The 11,054-nt window shown below is 46.1% G+C and overlaps 1 protein-coding gene across 1 annotated transcript in view; it reads right to left on the minus strand.

Moving 5' to 3' along the window:
• Nucleotides 1-11,054, minus strand: part of ABCC3 (ATP binding cassette subfamily C member 3) — a 117,490-nt gene that overhangs the window by 35,262 nt on the left and 71,174 nt on the right. Inside the window, exons 11-13 of the mRNA XM_077458775.1 lie at nucleotides 8,894-8,986; nucleotides 6,339-6,542; nucleotides 3,378-3,524 (exon numbers count right to left, since the gene is read on the minus strand). Of these exons, the coding sequence (XP_077314901.1) occupies nucleotides 3,378-3,524; nucleotides 6,339-6,542; nucleotides 8,894-8,986 (444 nt within the window). The remainder of the gene's footprint in view (nucleotides 1-3,377; nucleotides 3,525-6,338; nucleotides 6,543-8,893; nucleotides 8,987-11,054) is intronic.

Here is an 11,054-nt window from a genome sequence, read left to right on the forward strand (position 1 = left end):
TCCTGATGGACTTTCGGCGGAGGTCCGAAGGACTTTCTGAACTAAATTGACTAGGTCACACACAACCGGACTAAGTCAGTTCGAAAGACCGTTCATTTTGAACGTGATGACGTAAACGGGACTAACCAAGGAAGTTCAATAGCCAGTAGCCAATAGCTGCCCTTGCTTCGTATTTGGTCCGTCGGACTAGCACACAGACGAACGGTTTTCCCGATTTTTAGTCCGTCGGATTTGAGTTCGTCGGATAGATTTGAAACATGGTTTTATTTCTAGGTCCGTCGGACTTTTGGGGAAAAAAAAGTCCGCTGGAGCCCACACACGATCGAATTGTCCGACGGATTCCGGTCCGCCGGAAAGCTGTGTACGCGGCATAAGGGTGCCACACCAAAGGAGATAGAGTCCAGAATATTTCATTACTAGATCAACAAGATAAGAAAGCCAGTATGTTTTGGGGGTTCACAAAATCCTTCATTAGGGCTTGTAGGTTATGTCCTTCAAGAAGGTTTGGACTAGAAGGTTTGAGAGCGTTAGCAGATTTCACATCCAATGGTAAGAAAAAAGGGGGGGTAGGTGCGCTATGGACCCTAAATGTGAAATAAAATTATAATACTATATGTGAACAACAGAATTAGAACCCTAAGATTAAGAAAAAGGGGCTGCCACTACCATATAAATTCACCCAGAAAGTGAAAAGACGTGAATATGTGCCAGAGGTGGTAGTAACGGCGCTCACCTACTATTAATTACACCTACTGCAGGCTCACCTGCTATTAATTTACATTTTGTTTTTATGTGAAAAACGCTCCAGACGACGTCCGATGACGAAACGCGTAGGGCGTGGCCTAAGGTGAATACACTGTCGCATAGCGGCGGCGGCGGTGATTCAAAACACGCTGTAACCCACATCCATTGAAACGTATTTTTAACCTCTAATGTGTGAGTATCTTAGGGGAGAGGGAGCTGGTGAGTGCGGATTATTGTCTTTTTACACGAAAAATCGCACCGGTTGCAATCCAGGAATTCACTGAAAATTAAAGCACACAGTCACCTTTGTTATAGAAGAACCTTTATTGGAGCTGTATTGTCCTTTTTGCCTTTTTTGCCTTGGACTTTCATATCAACTAAAAAACGCATGCTATAATTTAGCGACTTTATAATCGCACAAGGACAGAAAATGTATATACTATGGCACTTTAATTAGCACGCAGCACTTTTTTGCAGTAGCTTTTGTCATCATTGTTAATAAGGCAATTTTTTGCATGTTTAGCACTTTAGCATCTTTGCACTTCTAATAAATCGCAATAAGTGAATTTAACGTTTATATGTGCAGTAGATCTTTTCACAATTTTTTTCTATGCATATGGCTAGGGATTTATATATGTAGAATATCCACTTGATGTTTCTCATACAATATTGGTTTCTTTTCATTTTTGTACATCATTTTATGTGAGACATTTTTTGAGAGATATTGTCACGTAGGCACTTTTCAGTTACACCTTTTATAAAAAAATTTTCACATAAAAACAAAATGTAAATTAATAGCAGGTGAGCCTGCAGTAGGTGTAATTAATAGTAGGTGAGCGCCATTACTACCACCTCACATCCAATGGTGCTTCACGCTGTATCACCCACTGGTGCTAACTGTTACGGTCAGGGGTCAGGCTCGAAGACCAAAAGCTATAGCAGTAGAGAGGCTCCCACTGACCAGTTGGATAAGTACACAACATATACCTTGGTGGATGATGTGGGCTTACCTGGGGTTCGGGGTCTAAGCATCAACCAGCATTCACCAGAGCCTCTGATGGTGGAGATGGGTTTTGCTATGTGTTAGTAGCAGGTTGCAGTTTTTAGGATCAACTCCCCAGGAGGTGAGCAAGCCAGGGTCCAGTAGCAGGTAGAGATCAAGCAGAAGCGTAGTCAGTAAACAAGCCAATGGTAGGTCACAAGTGGTTGTAGGCTGGGATCAAGCAGAAGCATTGTTGAGGAACAAGCCAAAGATCGGTAGCAAGTGAAATTGAAGAGGACAGCTGCAGGTGCGCAAAGGAGCAAGCTAATGGCTGGCGAGAGCACAATAATCTGGCAAACAGGAAGTGCAAAGGTGTGGTTTAAATACAAAGTTCATGGGAGGAGCAAAGAGTTCAAGGTTCACAAGGTACAAGGCAAGATTATTCAAGGGTTCAGACAGGATGTTGTCCAGCATCTCAATTGGCTCAGCAAGGAGAGCGACTGCTGGACACAGCAGAGGTCGTGGGTTCAGATCTTGTCCCTAACACTAATATTGGATGTGAAATCTCCATTAGGAGCTCTGGTGAAAACTGGTTAGTGCTTAGACCCCCACCTCGGGTGAACCCACATTATCCGCCAAGGAGGCTTGTTTGTGTACTTATCCCGCTGGACAGTGGGAGCCTCTCTACCACTATAACTACTGGTCTCCAAGCCTGACCCCTGACTGTAACGGTTAGCACCAGTGGGTGATACAGCGTGAAGCACCATTGGATGTGTATTTGTCAGGGAATTATTAGACCAGACTGTGTGGACTGTACAGAGGAAACCGAAACGCATGTAAGTAAATTAACAAAAGTGTTTATTATAAATAAAAGAAAGTGAAAACACACAGTGCACTACCAACCACCAACAACAAGAAATATATACAATAAATGGGAACTACCAAAGTCATCAACAGAAGCCAGGCCAAGGTCATACACCGGGGAATCAGTAGAAGAGGGAGAGGACGGATGGATGGGCTGCAGAGCAGGGATCTAGGTAGCTGGACATAAGAGGGACAGGTCCAGGATGGGCTCAGGGTAGGAAAGGAACAGGTCAGGTAGATACAGGGTTCAGGTTCAGGTTCAAAGGTCAGGGCACATGGAGAGAGCGATACCAAGGCGAGCATGTTAGGGCTTGCCGGGTATTTATAATACTACCAATGATTACCCTCATTACCTGCTCAACTATTAAGAGTCCAAGATGAGTTTATTTATTCAATACAGGAAAACTCCATCTGCTCATCCGCTTACGCATTTCACTCCATCAGTAGCTTAGTCAGAGTCAAACTTTGAGTGGTTCTATTTTTACCTCTTGTACTACAATCATAAGTGGCATGTTTTATTGCGAGTTATTGGAATGCATAGACCTAAAGGGTTACAATCCATTTATTTATGTTCTATCAGGAGTGACATTTGGATAACAATAATGTTTTTTTCCACAAATCTGAATATTTTTTGTTACCGTCATAACATTAAATGTTACACAACGCCATCTATTATTCATTGGCAGAAGTCCAAAGATCACCATTATATGTATATTAATTATATATGTGTATTTTCCATCTAGATATGAAGGAAGAGGCACATATAGGATATATAGTATTTGCTCACCTGTGCCAGGTTGCTGATGACTTGGGGCAGCATATTCAGAGGGAATCTCAGTATATTGAACAGTGAGAGGGACACAAACGCTTTCTCTGCATCCAGAATATTCTTCTCATCAACGGTGACATACACCGCAAACGTGGTCAGCGCCACCTACAAAGTGGTGGAAAAAGATGAGACATGACTTCTTCGTCCAATATTACTGCAAACAGAGATTGCCCCCATCTGTAAACATATAACTCCACCCCCGCGGAGCCTTGAAGACATTTAGAAACACCCCGAACCTTTGTGTGCTCACTTCATTATAACAAGAAATACTTTAAAAAAAAATCATATGAAGACCACATCTTTTGAGCTCAAGCTCTGTTCTAAATGCAACATACAATGGATGAGACAAACTGGGACCTTTCAAGGAGGTATTATAAGAATTCATTCTAACTGGGCCGGTGCAAGGATTTATGTCTACTTAAAGTGTTACTAAACCCACAACAGTAAAATCTGTCTGTATATGCAGCATAGCATGCTCGTTATACTTACTGTGGAACTTAAGGGGTTAATCATCTGCATTGTGTAAAAAAGGCCGTTTTCTCCTGTATGCACAGATCCTTCCCTCCTGTACTGTCCATCTGGGGAAAGCCAGCTAACACAGGCAGGTTAGCTGACCTGCACATGCTCAGTTGCGTCTTTTATGCTGGAGAGAACATTTACTTGTTCTCAGAGCTAGCCAGGTCACATGATAATGACATCACACATGTGGGCGTGTATACAGGCTGTAGTGGAAATCTCCTCCTACCTGAACTCTCACCAATGGAGAAACCGTGGCATACAGATCATTCAAAAAGGTATATAGTGGCAGTATTTTAATGTAAAAGAAAAAAAAAAAAGATTCATAAGCTGTGGGCACCTTTAAGCAAAGGTGCATTTTGTCACTATGCTAATGGATATATTGAAGTAATTTTAGATATAACTCCTGAGGATGTGGACTTTGATTCAGGAAATGCATAGAGTTGACAAATAGCCTCTCCAGTCTCCTCATCGTATAGACCAGCGGTCTCCAAACTGCGGCTTTTGCTTGCTTTTATCCAGTCCTTGGGGCACTATTTAATTCACGGACACCAAAGAAGGGGCACAATTCCTCAGGCCGCGTACACACGGGCGGACTGTTCGTCCAACTTTGTCCGCTGAACAGTGTTTGGGCGGACAGTCCGCTCGTGTGTGGGCTTTCAGCGGACAGTTTCAGCGGACAGTTGGACGGACAAGGTTTTTCGGAAATTCCGTGAAACTGTCCGCTGAAACCTTGTTTCAGCGAACAGTCCGCCCGTGTGTAGGCTTGTTCGTCAAACAAAGTTGCGCGCATGCTCAGAAAGGATTTTCACGCCGAAAGCTATAATGCAGTGTATAGGACGTCGTATTTTTCGTCCCGTCGTACGTGCCGTTCACGTCATCGCGCATGGTTTCAGCAAACTGTTCGTCCGTCGTGTGTGGCCATGTCCGTCCATGCTAAGTTTGAGCGGACTGTTTGCCGAAACTGTTGGACGGACAAAGTTGGGCGAACAGTCCGCGCGTGTGTACGCGGCCTCACAATTATACCAATGATGGGGCACAATTCCTACCAATAATGGGGCACAATTCCTCACAATGACACCAACTATGAGGGCACTATTCCTCCCAATGACACCAACAATGGGGCACAATTCCTCCCAATGATACCAATGATGGGGCACAATACCTACCAATGATGGGGCACAATTTGTCCCAATGACACCAACAATGGGACCCATTGACACCAATGATGGGGCACAATTCCTCCCAATGACACCTATGATGGGTCACAATTCCTACCAATGACACCAACGATCGGGCAAAATTCCTACCAATGATACCAATGATGGGATACAATTCCCAACAATGGTGGGGCACAATTCCTCCCAATGATACCAACAATGGGGCCCATTGACACCAAAGATGGGGCACAATTCCTCCCAATGATACCAATGATGGGGCACAATTCCTACCAATGATACCAATGATGGGGTAAAATTCCTAACAATGATGGGGCACAATTCCTCCCAATGACACCAACAATGGGGCCCATTGACACCAAAGATGGGGCACAATTCCTACCAATGACACCAACAATCGGGCACAATTGCTACCAATGATGGGGCACAATTCCTCCCAATGATACCAATGATGGGGCACAATTCCTACCAATGATGGGGCACAATTCATCCCAGTGACACCAACAATGGGACCCCATTGACACCAATGATGGGGCATAATTCCCACCAGTGACACCAATGATTGGGCACAATCACTGCCAATGACACCAACAATGGGGCATTGTTTACTCCAACTGATGCCACATCTGAAGGACAGTAAACTGGACCTTTGTTTAGAAAGTTTGGAGACCCCTAGTCAAGATTATGAAGTTGGAGAGTTGTATATTTATAAGGAATCACTATGATAATGGATATATTTATGTAATTAGAGACATAGCTCCTGCTATCTCCTGGGGATGTAGACTTTGCTCCAGGAAATGCGTAGAGTAGATAAATAGCCTCCTGTGTTTGTTTTGGGTATAAAACATTAGAAATAAACATATGCACATATGTGTAATTGATTTCAAATAGTCATTTAATAATGAATGGGGATATGGCTAGAGGCTAGGAGGATTTTATAAGAAGTATATGCATACACCATGTATTGTACATGTAGTTAATGTTTTGGTATTCATAAATTTTAATACTGCAAAAAAATTGATTTATACAGTTAACATTCACCCAGAGAACATTCACCCACAGGGGGGCTGACATTAACCCAGAGAGAACATTCACCCAGTGAGGAATAAATTCACCCAGAGTATATTCAGGAAGCTATGTACAGCACCCTGCTGCTGGCCCCTGCCACCAGCCATGATCTGCCAGCATTGCATAGACAAGCATAGAGACCATGGTCGCTTCTCACCAAGAAGGGGGCGCTGGTCCAGGCAAAGGTGGACAGAGCGTTGAGATAGGCCGACTTCCGCAGGACGTTCAGCTCTTTGCTGCGGATCTCCAGGACCTTCTGGGCAAACGACGGCTCCCAGGCGTAGAGTTTGAGGACTTTAATGCCGTTGAGGATCTCGTTCATCAGTTTAATTCTGGAGTCCTTGTACTGCATCTGCTCCACCTGTTGACATGGCAAGGAACACCACAAATCATTAACCAACATGAGTCGGGCAAAGGAGTGACACAGAGCAGCCAATAAAGAAGCATCTTTCTCTGTCCTGACTTTGAAAGGTGGAGTGTGATTGGCTGCTATGGATTATCACTCATTACACATCCAAAAACATCAGTGAACTGACAGTTCTATCCAGAAACATTTGCAGCTGCAGCCTCCTGTTACATGTCACTCTACCACTCCCCCCCTTTTTTCTTTAAAAAAAGAAAAAAGGACACTGCAAAAATGTTGTTTCTGTTTTTAATATAAAGCTCAACTCCAGCAAAAACGTATTTTATTTCTGCAGAGACCAGGGAAGGTTGGTATGTGTGGGCCCATCTGGGAGATTTCTCCTCACTTCCTATTCTGTCTGACACCTCGCACCTGGATAGGAAATAGTGAGACACAGACAACAACACGAGCCCCGAGAAGAGGGCAGAACCCTTCTTGGCTTCATCCAGAAATAAATAGAAGAGTTTTTGGAGTACAAACCTGCCTAAAACTTATTTAAGTCCCCCCCTCCCCCACACACATGCACACTTTTTCCTGCATTGCCCTGTGCTTTTCAGCCATGCCTTTCTATTCTCCATCAGAGACAATTATTTCTCCTTTCCTGGCATGTGAAACAAATCAGATTCTGGAAATGACAGATCTACACTCAGAGGACAGGATGGGGTCCTATTCCAGTCATTGAAAATAAATAGCTGCACCCCAAAGACAAAAAAAATGTCAAACACAAGGCACCCCGAGGGGTCAAAATCCGGCCCTCCGGATCATTTCATGTCGCCCTCGCACTCAGGGGAAGAGTGGAAGTGAGATGTGAACAGCCTGTGAAAGCTGATCCCTGCACACTGTGCATAGCACACCCCTAAACCCTGCACTCTGTACGTAGAGCACTCCTCAGCACTGCACTCTGTACATAGCGCACCCTTGAACTCTGCACTCTACATAGCGCACCCTTGAACACTGGATTCTGTACGTAGCACACTCTTCAACCATGCACTTTGCACACAGCGTACCCCTAAACCCTGCACTTTGTACATAGCGAACCCCTAAACCCTGCACTTTGTACACAGTGCACCCCTAAACCCTGCACTTTGTACACAGCGCACCCCTAAACCCTGCACTTTGTACACAGCGCACCCCTATTCTGCATTCTGTGCGTAGTGCACTTCTGAACTTGGCAGGTTGCGCACTCCTGAACTCTGCACATAGCGCACCCCTAAACCCTGCACTCCATGCTTAGCACACCTCTAAACCCTGCACTCCGCATATAGCACACCCCTGAACCCTGCACTCTGTACAAAGAGCACCTTTAAACGCTGCACTTTGTATGCACTGAACTCTCCACTCTGTATGTAGAGCACCCCTGAACTCTGCACAGTGTACGTAGCGCACAACTGAACTCTGCACACTGTGCGTAACGCACACCTGAACTCTGCACTCCGCACATAGCGCACCCCTGAACTCTGCACTCAGCACATAGCACACCCCTGAACTCTGCACTCAGCACATAGCGCACCCCTGAACTCTGCACTCAGCACATAGCGCACCCCTGAACTCTGCACTCAGCACATAGCGCACCCCTGAACTCTGCACTCAGCACATAGCACACCCCTGAACTCTGCACTCAGCACATAGCGCACCCCTGAACTCTGCACTCAGCACATAGCGCACCCCTGAACTCTGCACTCAGCACATAGCGCACCCCTGAACTCTGCACTCAGCACATAGCGCACCCCTGAACTCTGCACTCGACACATAGCGCACCCCTGAACTCTGCACTCCGCACATAGCGCACCCCTGAACTCTGCACTCCACACGTAGCGCACCCCTGAACTCTGCACTCCACACGTAGCGCACCCCTGAACTCTGCACTCAGCACGTAGCGCACCACTGAACTCTGCACTCAGCACGTAGCACACCCTGCTTTGCGCATAACACACTCCTGGTATTTTTTTGCCCCTTTAACATCTTCCCACAGCAATTTGGCCACACCCATCTTTTGATGTGGTTTGTGGGGGGTGTGATTGAGTTTCTGCACCTATTCGGTGAGGAAAAAAAAGCCCTGCATAAATTTAGTCTTACAGATACAACCGGCCCTTTGAGGTTAACAATAATGTTGATGCGACCCACAATGAAATTTGTGTTTGACACCCCTGCTATAGACTGATGAACACAACTGACATAAAATTCCGTAAAAATTTCAGGAGCATGTGCACAGGTCAACAGAAGGTGGAGAACCCTTTTAAATAATTTTTGGGTGGATTATACTTGTAGCTTGCCAGCATTGGGATAGGGCCATGTACTCCAAAGCTCACCTGGAAGGCACGGGTCTTCATGGCGATAAAAGCATTAATGGGGATGAGCAGGACCATGACAGCCACTCCTGCTAGGACAGAAGGCCCCAATGTCTGCAAGAAAGAAAATAGGGCATTAAAATATTCCTTTATAGTACAGAGCAGTGCACATTCCTTGAAAACAAATTGCTTGCAGCATCTGTATAGATGAAATCCATATCCCATAGTATTAATCTTATTACTATAAATGTAATTGCTAATTGTCCACAAGGGGGAGCAGTGTAGCCGTCGAGCATGTGGTAGCTGATGCAGGACAGTGGTGGCCAACATAGTGCGGCCCCTAACTTCACCAAAGGGCCACACATAAAATTCAGAGAATGTAATGCTACAAAAAGCTGTTGGAGACTGCAGGCAAGCCACAGCTGATGGTCGCAGACTGGCTTACCACAAGAGATGGTCAAAGACTAGGGGCTTGCCACAGGAGATGGTCAAAGACTACAGGCTTGCTACAGGAGATGGTCAAAGACTACAGGCTTGCTACAGGAGATGGTCAAAGACTACGGGCCTGCCACAGGAGATGGTCAAAGACTACGGGCTTCCCACAGGAGATGGTCAAAGACTACGGGCTTGCCACAGGAGATGGTCAAAGACTACGGGCTTGCCACAGGAGATGGTCAAAGACTACGGGCTTGCCACAGGAGATGGTCAAAGACTACGGGCTTGCCACAGGAGATGGTCAAAGACTACGGGCTTGCCACAGGAGATGGTCAAAGACTACGGGCTTGCCACAGGAGATGGTCAAAGACTACGGGCTTGCCACAGGAGATGGTCAAAGACTACGGGCTTGCCACAGGAGATGGTCAAAGACTGCAGGCTTGCCACAGGAGATGGTCAAAGACTACGGGCTTGCCACAGGAGATGGTCAAAGACTACGGGCTTGCCACAGGAGCTAGTCAAAGACTACGGGCTTCCCACAGGAGATGGTCAAAGACTACGGGCTTGCCACAGGAGATGGTCAAAGACTACGGGCTTGCCACAGGAGATGGTCAAAGACTACGAGCTTGCCACAGGAGATGGTCAAAGACTACGGGCTTGCCACAGGAGATGGTCAAAGACTACGGGCTTGCCACAGGAGATGGTCAAAGACTACGGGCTTGTCACAGGAGATGGTCAAAGACTACGGGCTTGTCACAGGAGATGGTCAAAGACTACGGGCTTGCCACAGGAGATGGTCAAAGACTACGGGCTTGCCACAGGAGATGGTCAAAGACTACGGGCTTGCCACAGGAGATGGTCAAAGACTACGGGCTTGCCACAGGAGATGGTCAAAGACTACCAGCTTCCCACAGGAGATGGTCAAAGACTACCGGCTTCCCACAGGAGATGGTCAAAGACTACGGGCTTGCCACAGGAGATGGTCAAAGACTATGGGCTTGCCACAGGAGATGGTCAAAGACTACGGGCTTGCCACAGGAGATGGTCAAAGACTACGGGCTTGTCACAGGAGATGGTCAAAGACTACGGGCTTGCCACAGGAGATGGTCAAAGACTACGGGCTTGCCACAGGAGATGGTCAAAGACTACGGGCTTGCCACAGGAGATGGTCAAAGACTACGGGCTTGCCACAGGAGATGGTCAAAGACTACGGGCTTGCCACAGGAGATGGTCAAAGAATACCGGCTTCCCACAGGAGATGGTCAAAGACTACGGGCTTGCCACAGGAGATGGTCAAAGACTATGGGCTTGACACAGGAGACCGTTAGAGACTGCAAATATGCTGCATGAGTTATTGGAGACTGGAGACATCTTCAGGAAACAGACTGGAAACACATGAGACTGCTTAAGATCACTGCTATTACAGGGCAATAAGGAAACACCAACTACTGTTTGCAAGGAGTCATGACACGAGGGTCCCACAGAAAATCCCAAAGGTCCTTGGGTTGGGCACCAGGGAGGTAAGATGTTGCAGGCAACATATGGGACAACCCAACATAAAGAAAAAACAAAAAGCTTAGTTCTGGTGTGGAGGAGCCATTTAACTGAATACACTCTACTGCCCCATCATCAGAGGGCACATGGCTGGTGTAAGATGGGCTTGACATACTTGAAAGTAAATGTCAAGCCAAAAACTTTTTCTTTCCAGCTTTGGATACAGTGAAGAAGGATAACCATTAGGACCTAT

The sequence above is a fragment of the Lithobates pipiens genome, unplaced genomic scaffold (assembly GCF_037356315.1).
Source record: "Lithobates pipiens isolate NorthernLeopardFrog02 unplaced genomic scaffold, aLitPip1_a1.2 Scaffold_28, whole genome shotgun sequence".
Classification (NCBI taxonomy): domain Eukaryota; kingdom Metazoa; phylum Chordata; class Amphibia; order Anura; family Ranidae; genus Lithobates; species Lithobates pipiens.